The 19,126-nt window shown below is 42.0% G+C and overlaps 1 protein-coding gene across 3 annotated transcripts in view; it reads left to right on the top strand.

Annotated features, from left to right (window-relative positions):
- The window catches only part of LOC144500569 (protein TANC2-like), a 1,073,639-nt gene that overhangs the window by 941,735 nt on the left and 112,778 nt on the right, over positions 1 to 19,126 (top strand). For all 3 annotated transcript variants that reach the window (XM_078223699.1, XM_078223697.1, XM_078223698.1), the window contains 2 exons: positions 2,560 to 2,668; positions 4,234 to 4,356. In XM_078223699.1, the coding sequence (XP_078079825.1) occupies positions 2,560 to 2,668; positions 4,234 to 4,356 (232 nt within the window). The remainder of the gene's footprint in view (positions 1 to 2,559; positions 2,669 to 4,233; positions 4,357 to 19,126) is intronic.

The following is a 19,126-nucleotide window of genomic DNA, read 5'->3' as shown; positions in this document are numbered from 1 at the left end:
TTTAATAGCTTTTACAGGTATATAAAAAGGAAGAGAGTAGCTAAAGTAAATGTTGGTCTTTAGAAGCAGAGACAAAAGAAATTGTAATGGGCAATGAGAAAATGGCAAAATCATTGAGCAAATATTTTGTGTGTTTCTTCACAGTAGAAGGCACGCAATATAACAAATGAAAGGTAACCTAGGGGTTAAAAAGACTGAGGAACTTAAGGTAATTAACATCAGCAGAGGAAAAAGTACTGGGAAAGCTTAAGAGACTAAGAACTTAAATCCCCAGCACCTGATGAACTTCACCCTAGGGTCATAAAAGAGATAGCTTTAGAGATAGTAGATGGACTGGCTATGTTTTTCCCAAATTCCGTAGATTCCAGAATGATCCCAGAAGATTGGAAATGAGATAATGTAACACCACTGTTCAAGAAAAAAGGAAGAGAAATTACAGGTCACTTAACATGAGTATTAGTCGTCTGAAAAGTGTTGGAATCTGATATTCAGGATGTCTGAACAATATGCTTAGAAAATCATAGTATGATCAAAGTCAACATGATTTAATGAAAGGAAAATTATGTTTGACAAATTTATTCAAATTTTTTGAAGTTGTAAGAAGTAGGGTAGGAAAAGGGGAAAAATTCGATGTAGTGTACTCGGGCTTCAAAAAAGGCATCCAATTAGGTGCCACAAAAAAGTTTAATACATAATATTAGGATTCATAGATTTGTGGGTAATATATTAGCATGAATAGAGAAATGGTTACTAGACAGGGGGTGAAAAGTAGGGCTAAATGTGGCATTTTCAAAATGGCAGGCTGTGCCACAAGGATCAGTCCCAGAGTGTCCGCTATTTATAATCTATACTAACTACTTATGCAAACAGACAGAGTGTAATGCATGTTCACTGATGACACAAAGATTAGTGGGAATGCAAGCTGTAAGAACATAGAGGCTGCTAAGAGATAGGTTAAGTAAGTGAAGAGCAAGGTGGCAGACGGATTATAATTATAAGGTTATTCACCTTGGGCGTAAGAATAGAAAAGCAGGATTTTTTTAAAGGGCATGCAATTTATAAATATTGATGTTCAAAGGGACTTGTCAGTTTCCCAATGCCTTGAAAGCTTTGATCATATCACCCTTCCCTTCTAAATTCCAGGGATTGGAATTCTGGTATCATTTTGGTCAATGTTCTTACGAAATTTGTGCATTATGTTGTCGTGATCCACTTTGTTAAAACACAGCCTCAGACAGACTATCAGTGCTCTATCTGCCATTGCAAACAACAGTCTCATATAAAAATGTTCATTCGCTGTCATCAGTTTTATTTTTGTTGGTTGGTAGTTTTAACTTCTCTCTTCAATCTCATGTTGCAGGAAGAAAATGTAGTTACAATGTTTTACTAAGTATACCTTTTTATGTTTTTAGTTGTCTGAAGCAACTTTGTGTGCCATATTTTTGCTGTCTGAAATTTGTTGAATAAATTGTAATTTGTCAAATTATCCAAAGTTCCAAGTGATTCACTTTCCTACTCCTAATTTCTAAACATTTGTGTACTTGTGTTTTAATGTCGATGTTGATATTCGAGGTGTGATGCACTGAGTGAAGAGTTGATTGATAGATTGCTCCCTTCCAAAATTGAGCTGCTTTCAGAGTATTGTGGACTAGAGTTGAACAACTAAGTGCTTGAGCAAACAATTTGTGTTAATATACAAAAAGCATGAAAGCACAGCATTTGAGTTATTGGCTTAAATTATATTTTTCTTTTAGTATATATACAATTCTGCGATATACTGAATAAACATTCAGAGTAGATAATGTAATCTTGTAATTTTGATTTTATGATCATGGTAATCTTGAAACTTTAACATGAATCATTGAATCTGTTCCTGTGTAAAACAAGCTCAAATTTTAATATTTCCTCGGAAAAAAGGGAATTATCTAGCAGGAATGCATTTGATTATGGTTTCCTGGTATATCCTGAGTATATGATTTACCAGGGAGAGTTAGGGTTTACCCTACTCATACTGTGATTACCCTTTGGTCAGTATGCATTAGATTCATCTCTGGTATTTACAGACTCACTCCTACCCATTTCCTGAATACCCAGCTACCTCAGCTTCTTCAGTTTCTAACACAATTTTGGCACTTTTTACTTAAAGACCACTTCCCACCAGCTCTTCAAAAAGAACCCTTCCTCAGTTCCATATCTAGCCTTTACTTTCTTTGCAAAGCCCATCAGTACATAACTACCAGGCTAGCTTGGAATTCACCTATCCTGAATTTGGCTGCTTCGCCACCCAAAGCACCAAGGAAAGGCCATCCTCAGACTTTGAGTAATACCACTCAGCAAGGTTCACTTACCAGCCCAGGTGCCAGTATTTCAAAGTGCGCAAGGTAACTTTTTTTTCTCCTGGTGGGTATCATCATTTTTGTGTATTGTATTTGGAGGCAGAACATCTTTGGAAAGAAGTTGTACTCTACTGATATTGTAAATAATGTATTCTTATCTCCAATATATATCAGGCATTGCAAAATTCATGATTGTTTTTCTACTTTCTGTTTTTCTACTTAGGAGTGGCCATACATTACTGGCATTTTGGTTTTCTCGTCAGGAAGGTAAACTGAACCGCCAACAGACCATTGAGCTGGGACACCACATTCTTAAAGCTCACATATTTAAGGTATTTTATGAAAACAGGTTTGAAGAGGTTATGTCACATCACTATGTGTACATGATGGGATGACACAGCTGAGTGACCAGAGAATAAATTATATCTGCATGATACAGCTGATTCAGGAACTGTAGCAAAGCAGTAATTTTACTGAACTAGTAATTCAGAGGCCCAGAGCAATGCTTCAGAGACTAATTCAAATCCCACCATGGCAGCTGGGGGAAACTGAATCCAGTGATAAATCTGGAATAAAATGTTAGTCTCATTAATAATAATCATGAAATTATTGGTACGTGGCAAAAACGGTAGCACAGTGGTTAGCACTGCTGCCTCACAGCGTCGGGGACTCGGGTTCGATTCCCGGCCTGGGTCACTGCCTGTGTGGAGTTTGCACATTCTCCCCGTGTCTGCGTGGGTTTCCTCCGGGTGCTCCGGTTTCCTTCCACAGTCTGAAAGACATGCTGGTTAGGTGCATTGGCCATACTAAATTCTCCCTCAGTGTACCCAAACAGGTGCCAGAGTGTGGCAACTAGGGGAATTTTACAGTAACTTCATTGCAATGTTAATGTAAGCCTTACTTGTGACCAATAAATAAACTTTTTTACATTTACTTAGTTAATCCAGTTTATGAATAACCTTCAGGGCAGGAAATCTACCATCTTTACCCAGACTGGCCTGCTTGTAACTCCAGATCCAGAGCAATGTGGTTGACTCCCAACTGCTCTCTGAAATGTCCCAGCGAGATACTCAGTTGTGTCTAACTCCTGCGGAAAAAGCACTGTAGGTGTACCTACACCACATAGACTGCAGTGATTCAAGAAAGTGGCTCACCACCACGTTTTCAAGGGCATTTAGAAATGGGTAACAAATGCTGGTCTTGCTGCAATGCTCTCAGAGTTATTAGTAGTTCTTTGGATTGGCACATTGAACCACTCTATGGTGCCCTAGCACAATGTCCCTCACAATATTAGAGGTAACATTCCATTTTATTTCCCTGCCTTCCTGTGAAAAGGCACCTGTCTGTTTGCCATTGCCTTCCTCCAACAGTGCCGTAAGGTGAGGAATGCATTGTGTCAAAAGAGCCTGCATATACAAATGCTGTCATTCCAAAATACAACACACTGGGCGGGTAGCATCAGTGCATCAATTAATAATTCACCATTGGGTGCATTTCTGCTGAGAGCATACAGATTAAAAGCTCAAACATATTTCCACCTATTATATTTGTTCTTAACAGTTTTGATATATTTTTCTACCATATTCAATTGGGGATTTGTACGTACTTAATATTGGAATTCTGGTTCTTGTCTGATATTAATTGATTGGTTGAGAAAGAATATAGAGTAGAAGAGAGAGGATGACTGCTTTAGAGGATGTCATCTATATGATTAGTATAACGCAACTGGGAGTGAATTGTTAATTTTGTGTAATGCATGCTGTGCATGCAGAGGAGTTAACACCAAACAGGAGTAAATTAGTATTGGGGCTTTATTATATTTGAGCATTTAACAAAGTCATTGTTTCTTTCACCATGACTGGGAGAAGTGTTCACTATTTCTCTTAATTCTTTTCAGGGTCTGAGCAAAAAGGTTGGGGTTTCATCATCAATACTACAAGGGTTGTGGATATCTTACAGCACAGAAGGACTATCCACAGCATTAGCATCTTTACGCAATTTATACACTCCAAACATCAAGGTAAAGCAATAATTAATAGTTAATTCTGGGTGTCAAATGATGTTTTTAGTCCTGAATTTGAATCCAGCTTACAATGCAGGCCATCTTCAGTTTTGTTACCACCAGTTTTCCAGGAATCATGAACTTATGGCATAAGACTGCTTTAGATTTGACAATGATGTTGTAACTTGACTGAAACAGAATTTGATTCAAAACCAAAAATCATACAATATGTTGTAATTATCTCTCTGTGTTAATTGTTGCTTTCAGCACTTAAAGCAATTAAGTGAACAGTAGTGACTTAGTAAGCTTACAACGTATCTTGAAGGTGAAGTTTGCTGTTTACACAGGATTTATTTATGTTATGTAACAAATAGTGCTTGCCAGGAAGAGCAAAAAAATATTTGGGCCCCAAAAGCTCTATCCCAGATCAGCTGGGATACTTTTGTATCTTGACCTTTACTTTCTTTGATATCGAGAGCACAACTTGATGTCACTTGCCCTGGTACCTGAGTATATTTTAAAAAATCTAGCACCATACTCCATAAAGTTCCAGTTTATGGCTATTCTCTGAATATATGTAAAATCATGACTTTTGGGTCTCAAAAATTGTGTCATCTTATATGTCACATCATCCTGTATGCTGCAATCTGCAATATATGTTTTCTTATGAGAAAGTGATTTTCATCAGCATGCTATGTTTTAAGAATGTATTTGGAGTGTTAAGCAAGGGACTGTTATATAAAGAAGTTATGCAGGTTAGTTTAGGTTATGCTCAGAGCTCCTTTTATAATCAGTTTTTGTGTTTTACGTATCAAGATACCTTTTGGAGAAATAAATCACAATGAATCCATAAGTAATTTTTGAAGTCCTACTCGCTGCCCAATTAACATTTTCAAATGTCCCACTATTTTTCTAGTGAAACCAAGGTTGGATTCCAATCCCCCTTCAATAAAGGCCAAAATGTCATTTGCCTAATTGCTTGCTGCACCTGCATATAAACTTTCAATTCATTGTACATCCAAGTCCCTCTGTACAAAAACATTTGCAAGTTTTATGTCTTTTAAAAATATACCCTGCTTTTCTATTCTTACAGCCAACGTGAATAACATCGGGCTTCCCTACATTATATTCTATCTGTCATCTTCTTACAACTCACTTTATCTGTCTGCATCTCTTTGCAGCCTCTTTGTTTCTTCTTCTCAGCTTGCATTTGTCAGCAAACTTAAGTACATTTCTCTGTCTCTTTGTCCATGTCATGAATATAGATTGAAGCCCCAGCTCTGATCCCTGCAGCACTCTACTAGTAAGAAGTCTCACAACACCAGGTTGAAGTCCAACAGGTTTACTCTACTAGTCACAGCATGCCAACTTAAAAGTGTCCCATTCATCCCTACTCTTGGCTTTTTGTCCATTAACCAATCCTCTATCATAGAATCATAGAATTCCTACAGTGCAGAAGAAGGCCATTCAGTCCATCGAGTCTGCACCGACCACAATCCCACCCAGGCCCTATTCCCATATCCCCACATATTTACCCCCCTAATCCCCCAGACACTAGGGTCAATTGAGCATGGCCAATCAACCTAACCTGCACATCTTTGGAATGTGGGAGGAAACCGGAGCACCCGGAGGAAACCCACACACACACGGGGAGAATGTGCAAACTCCACACAGACAGTGACCTGAGGCTGGACTTGAACCCGGGTCCCTGGCGCTGTGAGGCAGCAGTGCTAATCACTGTGCCACTGTGTCGCCCAAATCCTTGTGAATATATTGCCCCCAACTCTATGAGGCCTAATCTTGCATGTTTACCTTTTGTGTGGGACTTTATCGAATGCCTTTTGCAAATCCAAACATACGCCATCTACTGGTTTCCCCTATATTTACCTAACTATACATCTTCAAAAAATAAGTTTGTCAAATAGTTTCCCTTTTCTAAAATCATGTTGACTTTCACTGATAATACAATGATGTACATTATTAAGATTTCTTACCTTCCCCACAACTGAAACTGATGCCAGACTAGCAGGCCTATAGTTTCTGTTTTTTCTTTCTGTCCTTTCTTCAACAGCAGTGTTACTTTTGCTCACTTCCAGTCTCCTGGAACCATTTCCAAATCCAGCAAATTTTGAAAAATCATAGTCAGCGCATTCACTATCCCTGCAGCCACCTATTTTAGAACCCGAGGATGTAAGTCATCAGATCCTGGCGATTTGTCAGATTTCTGTTCCTTAGGTTTTGGCAGTACTTTATCTCTGCTGATATTAATTACCATAATTTCTCCACACTTTTAGTCCCTAGTTTACCCTCTATTTCTGGTATGTAACTTACATCTTTTATGTGAAGACAGGCACAGAATTGTTCCTCTTCAAATATGCGGTGATCAACTTGGGATGACTTCTAGTTGCATTTGAGAAACAAATAGATGCCTTGATAGGGATTTGATTTTTATGGATGGAGCAGGTAAGATGAACTGAATGGCCTTCCCCATCTGTTTATCTTGTACACATAAAACCTTCATCAAAAGAGCCAAAAGCAGCCAGTAAAAAGTTTCAAACTAGCATATAAGCATCAAATCTTTGCTGAACAATGAATGTTGAAGGAACAACAGCATTTTTACCTTCTCTTAATTAAGCGGGTTAGGTTGATTGGCCAGGTTAAAAATTGCCCCTTAGAGTCCTGGGATGTGTAGGTTAGAGGGATTAGCGGGTAAATATGTGGGGGTAGGGCCTGGGTGGGATTGTGGTCGGTGCAGACTCGATGGGCCGAATGGCCTCCTTCTGCACTGTAGGGTTTCTATGATTCTTCTATGATTCTATAAGCCATAGACTATGGGCCTGATTTTACCAAACCTTCACGCCTGAAATCGCGGTAAAGTTGGGCGTCGGGCCTTTAACGTGATCTGCACCCGAATCCGAGCAGATTGCGCCTTTACCGACACCCGATTCGGGCGGCCTGATGATTTAAATGGAGCATTTGCATGCATTTAAATCAACTTAATGAACCGCGCGCCCAACTCTACCGCCAAATCCCACTTTACCGTCTTCTGGTCCGATCCGTGTCCGCGCTGTTACTGACCTGCAAAATAAAAGTCTGAAGTCGCCGCTGCAGCCTCTGAAGAGCGAGGTCAGAGACTGCAACGGCTCTCTGACCCAGGTCATCCTCTGGTCGAGGTGGGTGGGAGGAGGAGAGGGGGTGTGATGTCTCAGCCCCTGGGGCGGGGGGTGGGGGGAGGAGAGGGGATGTGACGTCTCATCCCCTGGAAGGGGAGGAGATGTGACGTCTCATCCCCTGTGGGGGAGAGAGGGGGTGTGACGTATCATCCCCTGGGGAGGGGGGGGGGGGAGGGGGGGGGTGTGACGTATCAGACTGGCAGACTGTCGGCTGCCAGTCTGCGGCTGATCCCTCCTGGCACCATCACTGGTACACTACCAGCCACAGATTACTCTTCCCTGCAGGGGCAAGAGAGCGAGAGAGATGGCTGTGGCTGGTAGTGTACCAGTGATGGTGTATCCCTTTACACTGTGGAATCGGCCACTGTGGAATCGGCCGGTTCTGCTTCATCTTCTTAGCGAGGAATCGCTTCATCCTGAAGGTTTCGTGGGATGGCATGCCTGCATGTCCAATCCGACAGGAGACATCGGCCGCAGACTGGCAGCCGACCACCCCCCGACCAGAGCATGAGACGTCACCCCACCCCCCTCCCCGGCCCCAGGGGATGATACGTCCCCGTCCCCCCCACTCTCTGCTTTTTTTTCGCACCCGGGCGCACTCTTGTCAGATTTGTTTTGAACTGCGCATGTGCTGCAAAGAGGATTCCAGGTGCGGATCTATTTGACGCCCTTATTCGGCACTTTGGCTCAAAATGGTAAAATTCCCCCCTATGCTTACCTCTGACCATTTAATGTTTAACCTTTGTCATGGACAGTGTGTATGTGTTCTCTTACTTTCCATAATCAGTAGGATTTATATGGAAAGAGGTGTGTCTTTTGCTACCCTTGACGTATGTATTCCAATTAAATAACTCAGCAGCAAGCTTTTATGAGTTTAAATTAAGGAAGTTGATTTATTCTCACGTATCTACGCTGAATTAACATAACACCACCGCACACTTGGTTTCAAATACATATATACAGATTGGATAAAGATAGTGCACTTTTACCGATTACAGTTTTTTCAGTCTCTGATTTATGATTTCTGCAGCTGGTTTCAGAGTCCTGCTCTCAGACTGGCTGACAACTGCAGGTTCTGATGATCTGCTGGGTCCTGGCGTGATAAGGGTGCAATCCCTGAAACCAGTTTTATTCACATTATCAATGGGTTAATGCTTCTGAGGCGTACCCAGTCTAATTTTGATAGGGGAAGCCAATGTAATAAAGTGGAATGTTGATGGTAGCCATTTAGTTTCGATTTTCCCTTTTTTTCAATATGGACCTGAATTTTTCTGATGGCGGGGACTTGACCCTATCTGCAATTGGAAGGAAGCCCTTGCCTTGGAGTGCTGTCAGCCAGTTAGATTGGTTGACAGCTCTCCAGCCCATCCAGGCACAGCGTTCCAGTAGCCAAAAGAGACACTGCAGCACCATGCCTGAAACTAAGTGTAGGGAATCAGTGTGATGCAAGTGGCATGGGTGGCTGGGAGAAGAAAGTAGTGGGAAGGTGATGGCCTGGGAGGTGGGGGGTCCAGAGGTATCCCATCTGAGAGGAGGGCATCCCCAGTTAGAAAGCAACTTAGATGGAGGCATGCTGCCCCATCCCCCCACTGCTTCCCACCTGAGACTGAACTTCTTAACTTCTTCTGTTTCCCACCCTGAGACATCTGGATATCTGGTGCCACCAGCCTAAAATTTGAGGCTGAGTGGGAAAAGGCTCTTAAGTCACCATTTAAGGGCCTTAATAAAGGCAAGGGCAGGGTTCAAGTCCGAGGCCTGTCTGCCCCGTCCAGGTTGGTGTGGGTGGGATCCCAGAGGGAAACCCATCCGTGCAATTTCACACTCTATACCCTCCGCCCCAAAACCTGCCGGGGGAGCAAAAATTCAGGCCATGGAGATGGGCAGTCTGGAAACTCCATAGTCTTTAGGTGTTGGCCCACATTTAAATTATGAGATTTGCCAATTCCACAGATGTCTGTGTGGTAGGCATACCTATATGTCTAATTAATTAGGTATTCGCCAGAGACTTATTGCTGTCTGCAGTCTGGGTGTCAAAAATCACGTGATTTGTGGCAGCCATCTTAACAGCTTGTTTCTGTCCAATTTTTTAGAGTATTGACTGAAAGCTCACAACGTGAGGGCATGACACCTTCATCATTTTAAAGCTCCCCAGCCTCCCACCCAGACTGTCTGTAAATGTGCAATGTAAAACACATGAAAATACTATGCATAACAGTAACTGTAATAATTAACATGCAAGTTGGCCAAAGTAAAATGGTCAACCTTAATTTTCAATGTAAAAATGCTATCACGGTTCCAATGAATATTTTATTTGGCACTTTAACAAAAGGGTGAATTTGTGCATTCAACCTTCTGCAATTAAGGAGTCTTTCTAGATCAGATTAATTCTAGATAATGCAGAATTGAGGACTCATCTGAATTGGAAGGTTGAGAGATTTATATCCTAGACTCGGAGTTAAATTCAGGCCAGGCAAATGGGGATAATAGAATCCTGACACTGCTGTCTATTTAAAACTTACAGCTGAAATGAGATGAACTGTCATTTGCCAGTTCATAATGGGGAGCCAAAGCATACTGCTGTCTTTCAGTTCCCAACTAAAATGGAAATAAACTTTTCCTTTCAATACCACCCTCACCCCCTCAATGGTTCAATGAGTGAAATGAACCACTTGGTGTGTTAACTGTTAAAACTAACAAAGTCCCAGCTTTAGTCCTTGGGTCTGTGCTGCAATAGCCATTCTGAGCCAGGAGATGATGAACATCTGCCTACGTTTACTGTGCAGGCTCCCGCCCAAATATTTTACCATGCGAGTGAAGTGCCAGAGGGCCCTTGAGCCTGAGAAAGTGACAGCTTCAAAGGAAGAGCAATGTTAGAGAGAAAATGAAATATAAACAAAGAAGTTAATATATTCAGTGGGATGGCAAATGACCAGATAACAAATAAAATAGATCTCATTTTCCATTTGCCAAGCCATATGTCTTTATTTGAGCTAACCCAGACAAGGAAGAAAAGATCTTCTGAATAACATAGAACATTACAGCGCAGTACAGGCCCTTCGGCCCTCGATGTTGCGCCGACCAGTGAAACCAATCTAAAGCCCATCTAACCTACACTATTCCAATATCATCCATATGTTTATCCAATAACCATTTGAATGCTCTTAATGTTGACGAGTCCACTACTGCTGCAGGCAGGGCACTCCACGCCCTTACTACTCTCTGAGTAAAGAACCCACCTCTAACATCTGTCCTATATCTATCACCCCTCAATTTAAAGCTATGTCCCCTAGTGTTAGCCATCACCATCCGAGGAAAAAGGCTCTCACTATCCACCCTATCTAATCCTCTGATCATCTTGTATGCCTCTATTAAGTCACCTCTTAACCTTCTTCTCTCTAACGAAAACAACCTCAAGCCCCTCAGCCTTTCCTCATACGATTTTCCCACCATACCAGGCAACATCCTGGTAAATCTCCTCTGCACCCTTTCCAACACTTCCACATCTTTCCTATAATACGGCGACCAGAACTGTACGCAGTACTCCAAATGCGGCCACACCAGAGTTTTGTACAGTTGCAGCATGACCTCCTGGCTCCGAAACTCAATCCCTCTACCAATAAAAGATAACACACCGTACGCCTTCTTAACAACCCTATCAACCTGGGTGCCAACTTTCAGGGATCTATGCACATGGACACCCAGATCCCTCTGTTCATCCACACTACCAAGTATCTTACCATTAGCCCAGTACTCTGTATTCCTTTACTCCTTCCAAAGTGAATCACTTCGCACTTTTCCGCATTGAACTCCATTTGCCACCTCTCAGCCCAGCTCTGCAGCTTATCTATGTCCCTCTGTAACCTGCCACTTCCCTCCGCACTGTCTACAACTCCACCGACTTTAGTGTCATCCGCAAATTTACTAACCCAGCCTTCTACGCCCTCATCCAGGTCATTAATAAAAATGACAAACAGCAGTGGCCCTAAAATAGATCCTTGCGGTACACCACTAGTAACTGAACTCCAGGATGAATATTTCCCATCAACCACCACCCTCTGTTTTCTTCCAGCTAGCCAATTCCTGATCCAAACCACTAAATCACCCTCAATCCCATGTGTCCGTATTTTCTGCAAAAGCTTACCATGGGGAACCTTATCAAACGCTTTGCTGAAATCCATATACACCACATCAACCGCTTTACCCTCATCCACCTCTTTGGTCACCTTCTCAAAGAACTCAATAAGGTTTGTGAGGCATGACCTACCCTTCACAAAACCATGCTGACTATCCCTAATCAAATTATTCCTTTCCAGGTGATTATAAATCCTATCTCTTATAATCCTTTCCAATACTTTGCCCACAACAGAAGTAAGGCTCACCGGTCTATAATTACCAGGGTTGACCCCACTCCCCTTTTTGAACAAGGGGACAACATTTGCTATCCTCCAGTCTTCTGGCACTGTTCCAGTAGACAATGACGACTCAAAGAGCAAAGCCAAAGGCTCTGCAATCTCCTCTCTAGCCTCTCAGAGAATCCTAGGATAAATCCCATCCGGCCCAGGGGACTTATCTATTTTTACCCTTTCCAGAATTGCTAACACCTCCTCGTTATGAACATCAACCCCATCCAGTCCAACAGCCTGCATCTCAGTACTCCCCTCGACACTGTCCCTCTCCAGTGTGAATACTGACGAAAAATATTCATTTGGTGCCTCTCCTATCTCTTCAGACTCCACGCACAACTTCCCACTCCTGTCCTTGACTGGTCCTAATCTTACCCTAGTCATAGAATCATAGAAACCCTACAGTGCAGAAGGAGACCATTTGGCCCATCGAGTCTGCACCGACCACAATCCCACCCAGGCCCTATCCCCACATATTTTTACCCGCTAATCCCTCTAACCTACACATCCCAGGACTCTAAGGGGCAATTTTTAACCTGGCCAATCAACCTAACCCGCACATCTTTGGACTGTGGGAGGAAACCGGAGCACCCGGAGGAAACCCACGCAGACACGAGGAGAATGTGCAAACTCCACACAGACAGTGACCCAAGCCAGGAATCAAACCCGGGACCCTGGAGCTGTGAAGCAGCAGTGCTAACCACTGTGCTACCGTGCCGTCATTCTTTTACTCCTGCCATACCTATAGAAAGCTTTAGGGTTTTCCTTGATCCTACCTGCCAAAGACTTCTCATGTCCCCTCCTGGCTCTTCTTAACTCTTTCTTTAGGTCCTTCCTGGCTAACACAATCCTCAATATCTATATTGTTACTTTATTATGATTGGAAAATCAGATGGATCTTATTTTTCTCTATTTTAAATCAGTCTTTGCCATTTAAATTGTGTGAAATTCTATAAAGTTAGTTTATTTATTAGTCATAAGTAAGGAATCATAGAAATTACATTACAGAAGGAACCTTTTGAGTGAGATTTTCTAGCCAAGCCGTCCCAAAACTGGAAAATCCCACCGGAGGTCAACAGACCTTTGCATGGTCTACGATTCCCGTGGTGGGTGGGACAGGAAAATTCCCCCCTTTTGAGTCATTTTGTGTTACTCCTCGCATTTCAATTGAGTCTAATTATTCCCATCCCAATTCTCTGCCCTTTCCCCCATATCCTTACATCTTCTCAAACATCTAGTCCCCTATTAACTGTTACATTCCTGTTATCAGTAGCCACTTGTGCAAAGCAATCTTTTCTAATCCTCTGCGTGAAAGAAATTCTTCAAAGTTCTACTGATAAACTACTGTAAACATAGATTATCAAAATAATAATTATGTGAAATAGATTATAAATATATTTTAGATTGACACTAACCAGGACTTTCTATTAACTTGATTTAAACTTTGAAACAGATATGCAGGGCAGATAAAAGAAATAGGCAGTTTAAGTGGATGCATCATTGGAAAAAGGGGCTTGTCAGTGCTTAACTGGAGAATTAATAGGAGAAGCAAAATACATAAAACTAACGCAATGGGTCTGAATGGCATGTATCCTAGGTTGCTGAGGGAAGTAAAAGGGAAAATTGCATAGGTTCTGGCCACAATTTTCCAATCAACCTTAGATATGAGAATGGTACCAGAACACTGGAGAATTACAAATGTTGCACCCTATTCAGATAAAGGAACAGGGATAAATGCAGCAATTACAATCCATCAGCCTAACAAACTTAAAGAGACTATAATCCAGGACACAATTAATGGAAAAATCTTGATGAACACATCTAAACAGAGTTCAATTTGTTAAAGGCAAATAATACAATCCTCAGGATCTGCGAATTGACATTTGAAAGGAGATGTACCAACGTAGAAGAAAAGAATCTTGAAGGGCTAAAGAGAAATTTTAAGAAGTGAAAATAAAATTTTGGTTCCAAGATTTGTATGTGGCTAGATTCGGAATGTGCAAATACATAGGCCTGAATATTTAAAATCTTTGACCCCCTATTGGAAATAGGAAATAGATTGTTGATAAGAAGAAGGATTCTAAAATCAACATAGAACAGTACAGCACAGAACAGGCCCTTCGGCCCACGATGTTGTGCCGAGCAAGATCAGAGTTCCATTGGATATTGGTAATGGTTGTAGAGTCAATGCTTAGAGTCAGTAAACTGGTCAGTATTTAAAAACTCTGTGACCAGCCTGAACGAGTATGCCACTACAGTAACTGACTTCATTAGTACGTGCGTAGAAGACTGTGTGCCAAAGAAGCAAATCCGTGTGTTTCCCAACCAGAAACCATGGATGAACAGGGATATCCACTGCTTGCTGAAGTCTAGGTCTGAGGCATTCAAGTCAGGCAACCCTGACCTATATAAGAAATCCAGATATGATGTAAGGAGGTCCATCAAAGATGCCAAAAGACAGTACCAGACCAAGCTAGAGTCCCAGGCTCGCCACACGGATCCCCATCGACAATGGCAAGGTCTGCAAGACATAATAGGCTACAAGATGAAGGCATGTGAAATCACCAGCACCAACGCACCCCACCCTGATGCGCTCAATACATTCCATGCCTGTTTTAAGCAAGAGGTTAGCGAGAGTACCCCCCACCCCCTTACCCTGGAAGCCCCAGATGAACCTGTATTTGAGGTCACCATTGCAGATGTCAGAACAGCCTTATCAAAAGTCAACCCATGGAAAGTGACTGGCCCGGATGGGGTACCCGGACGAACACTCAGATCCTGCGTGGACCAGCTGGAGGGGGTATTCGCAGACATCTTCAGTCTCTCTTTACAACAATCTGAGGTCCCATTCTGCTTCAAGAAGATGACCATCATCCCAATACCAAAGAAAAGCCTCAATGACTATTGTCCAGTGGCTCTGAGATCCATCATTATGGATCAAAAGGTTAGTCATGGCACAAATCAATTCCAGCCTCCCAGATTGCCTGGATCCACTACAGTTCATCTACCACCGCAACTGGTCTACAGCAGAAACCATCTCCTTGGCCATGCACTCGATCCTGGAACACCTAGATAACAAAGTCACCTATGTCAGACTCCTATTTATTGACTATAGCTCAGTCTTCAATACCATTATTCCTATGAAACTTATCTCCAAACTCTGTGGCCTGGGGCTCAGCTCCTCGCTCGGCAACTGGATCCTGAACTTCCTAACCCACAGACCGCAATCAGTAAGGATAGGCAACAACATCTCCTCCACGATCATCCTCAACACTGGTGCCCCAAAAGGCTATGTCCTCAGCTCCTTACTATACTTCTTATATACCTATGGCTATGAGAGGCAACATGGTTTTGTGAAGGGGAGGTCGTGTCTCATTAACTTGACCGAGTTTTTCGAGGAAGTGATAAAGATGATTGATGAGGGTACGGCAGTGGATGTTGTCTATATGGACTTCAGTAAGGTCTTTGACAAGGTCCCTCATGGCAGACTGGTACAAAAGGTAAAGTTGCACAGGATCAGAGGTGAGCTGGCAAGATGGATGCGGAACTGGCTCGGTCATAGAAGACAGAGGATAGCAGTGGAAAAGTGCATTTCTGAATAGAGGGCTGTGACAAGTGGCATTCCTCAGGGATCAGTGCTGGGACCTTTGCTGTTTGTAATATATATAAATGATTTGGAGGAAAATATAACTGGTTTGATTAGTAAGTTTGCGGACAACACAAAGGTTGGTGGAATTGCAGATAGCGTTAAGGACCATCAGAGAACAGCAGGATATAGATCGTTTGGAGACTTGTGTGGAGAGATGGCAGATGGAGTTTAATCCGCACAAATGTGAGGTAATGCTTTTTGGAAGGTCTGATAAAAATGGGAAATATATAGTAAATGGCAGAACCCTTAAGAGTATTGATAGGTAGAGGGATCTGGGTGCACAGGTACACAGATTACTGAAAGTGGCAACACAGGTGGAGAAGGTAGTCAAGAAGGCATACGGCATGCTTGCCTTCAAACGATGGAGGTTGAGGGGCGACCTGATAGAAGTCAACAAGATTATGAGGGGCATGGACAGAGTGGATAGTCAGAAGCTTTTTCCTAGGGTGGAATAGTCAATTACTAGGGGATATAGTTTTAAGGGGCAAGGTTTAAAGGAGATGTAGAAGGCAAGTTTTTTTACACAGAAGGTTGTGGGTGCCTGGAACTCACTGCCGAGGGTGGTGGTGGAAACAGATATGATAGGAGCGTCTTGACAAATACATGAATAGTATGAGAAAAGAGGGATATGGTCCCAGAAGGGTAGGGGGGTTTAGTTCAGTCGGGCAGCATGGTCAGCGCAGTCTTGGAGGGCCGAAGGGCCTGTTCCTGTGCTGTAATTTTGTTCTTGGTCCTTTGACTGTGTGGCCAAATTCCCCTTCAACTCGATTTTCAAGTTTGCTGATGAGACCACCATAGTCGGTCCGGACCTACTCGCTTTCACTTTCTTCCATTTGGAAAAAGATTCAAAAGTCTGAGGTCACGACTCAAGAACAGCTTCTTCCCTACTACCATCGGACTTTTGAATGGACCTACCTCGTATGAAATTGATCTTTCTCTACACCCTAGCTAGGACTGTAACACTACATTCTGCGCTCTCTTCTTTCCTTTTCTATGAATAGTATGCTTTGTCTGTATAGTGCACAAGAAACAATACTTTTCACTGTGTACTAATACATGTGAAAATAATAAATCAAATCAAGTTGAGTAGCAGAGATGGCGAGTGCAACCATATAAGCAGCTGCCATGCCATGTTGACATTGGTACTAGGGGACTGCAACTTAAGATGAGTGAGGTACAAAGAACAAAGAAAATTACAGCACAGGAACAGGCCCTTCGGCCCTCCAAGCCTGCACCGACCATGCTGCCCGGCTTAACTAAAACCCCCTACCCTTCCGGGCACCATATCCCTCCAGTCCCATCCTGTTCATGTACTTGTCAAGACGTCCCTTAAAAGTCACTACTATATCCGCTTCCACTACCTCTCCCGGCAACAAGCTCCAGGCACCCACCACCCTCTGTGTAAAAAATCTGCCTCGTACATCTCCTTTAAACCTTGCCCCTCGCACCTTAAACCTGTGCCCCCTAGTAATTGACTCTTCCAAAAAGTTGGCAATTACCTGTCAAGCAGTTGAAGCACTCTGGGAAAAGAAGTATTTTGAACAGAAGCCTCTCAATGGTCATGATTAGAACTCTACAGTTTCTCCTACCATGTCAAGTTTCCCTATAGAAGATTATGGGAGGTTTACGCTGTTCAGAAAAAAATAATTTGTGGTTTAAAAAAAGCTATTTAATTTTTCTAATTTCAACTTTTTAATAATCTTAATTGATTTCCCACCAGACCCACAGGGCTTCCCCGCTAGATTCAGATAATCTCTGAGATTTTCCCACCTGGCATGTACTGGAACCTACCTTCACCTGGCTGGATAAATTCTGCCCTTTGGAGTACAAAAGCAAGAATGTTGTGTTAAACTTTTATCAAGCACTGATTCGGACTCACTGGAATATTGTGGCCAATTTTGGGCACCACTCTTCAGGAAAGAAGTCAAAGTTTTTGAAAGGGTTCAGAGGACATTTACCAGAAAGATGAAGGACAGTTAGATTGGAGAATCTGGGGTGGTTGTCCTGCTTAGAACAGAAGGTTAAGGTGTTCAAAATCATGAACTGTTCTAACAAGGTAAGCAGGAGAAATTGTTTCTGTGAGCAGGAGGGCCAATAACCAGCAGAGACAGATTTGTGGTAATTGACAAAAGAACCAAAGAGGGCTTGGATTTTTTTTAACACAGAGAGTTATTATGAATATGGATGAATTAGATAACTCTTTCAAAGAGCTGGCACTGATATGATGAGATGTCTGTGTCGATATGCGCGATCTTCTTGGAGATCCTCTCCACTTGGAGCCGGCAGTTTGCGGTGTCGATGGTAGTCATGTGGAGATGCATCTCCACATCACTGATCTAATGAGGCAGTTGGCCTCCTTTGCTGCATCATCCTGTTAAAGTAAAGTACATGCTTAAGTTTCAAAATACTGATAAATAAATGTGACCATATCAGTGCCGATTTTGAAGGTTAAGACTTAAGTTGTAGGTAAGATCCTATGAGGTTAATGAAACAGTTAATAGATCATAGCCCAGACCTACCTCCTTTACCAAAATCCTATCCAAATACACCAGAATCGAATGTCGCTTTCCAAAAGACTCTCAGCTGAGGCGAGTTAAATTGCACAGTTAAATTCAAAGCTGGGCCCTATTTGGTCTGAATAGTTAATTATCTTTTGCACCGAATGAAAGGAATAAAAGCAGTTTTTAAAAATATTTTCAGTTAACTACCAGTCTAGATTGCCTCTATCAACCCAATGACTGAAGGGCTATAGGAAGGCTTTTTAACTTTATCATCCTGTGGCGATTTGGAAAAATTTGAAGAGTGATTTCAGATTATTAAGCCCTTTTCCAATGTTTCATGGTGACTTAATAACAGGAAACAAAATGGAGTAATGTACCATTATTATATTTATTAATTAAGTCAATTACATTTGCAGACATGGCATCAACCAGCTGGCACGTACTGCATTAACAGACACCCTTTAAAACAGAAAAGCCTTAATGACAGGATGTGTCGGTACATTATTTGTCTGCAAAATGTCATTGAACCAAATTTTAATCAGCAATTTTTTTGTATTTGTTTCTCTTGTCATTAACAAGAAGAAGAACTGGCATTTACATAGTGCCTTTAACACAAAATGTCCCACGGTGCTTCGCAAGACCATAAAAACCTGACATTGAATTAGAGATTCGATCAGCCTAAAGAGATCAGACGGATGACCAAATTTTTGATGAAAGTGTTTGTTTTAAGGAGCAACTTAAAGGGTTAAAGCAATTTTGAGGAGGAGACTCCAGGGATTAAGGTCTAAATGGCAAGGCATGGCTGCTGATGGTGTTACAAAGGAAATGGGAGAGTCAGATGAAACCTGAGTTTATATCATGTATACAGACTACATTCTAATTTCTCTGCAAAGGTTTAAGTCAGCGCCAAATGTAGCATCATTAGTGTTTTATGTTTCTGGGTTACTAAAATTCTTTAATAGTAGATGTTGTTTTATGTCTTCAGGCTGAGGAACTAAGTGGGAGGAATGATGGAACTATACTAAGTCATGGTAGTTAATTTTGGAGGCTTCACAAATGTCA

Source organism: Mustelus asterias, chromosome 11, assembly GCF_964213995.1.
Source record: "Mustelus asterias chromosome 11, sMusAst1.hap1.1, whole genome shotgun sequence".
In the NCBI taxonomy this organism is placed as follows: Eukaryota; Metazoa; Chordata; class Chondrichthyes; order Carcharhiniformes; family Triakidae; genus Mustelus; species Mustelus asterias.
The sequence above is the reverse complement of the archived record's forward strand: the minus strand, read 5'-3'. Positions and strand labels throughout refer to the sequence as shown.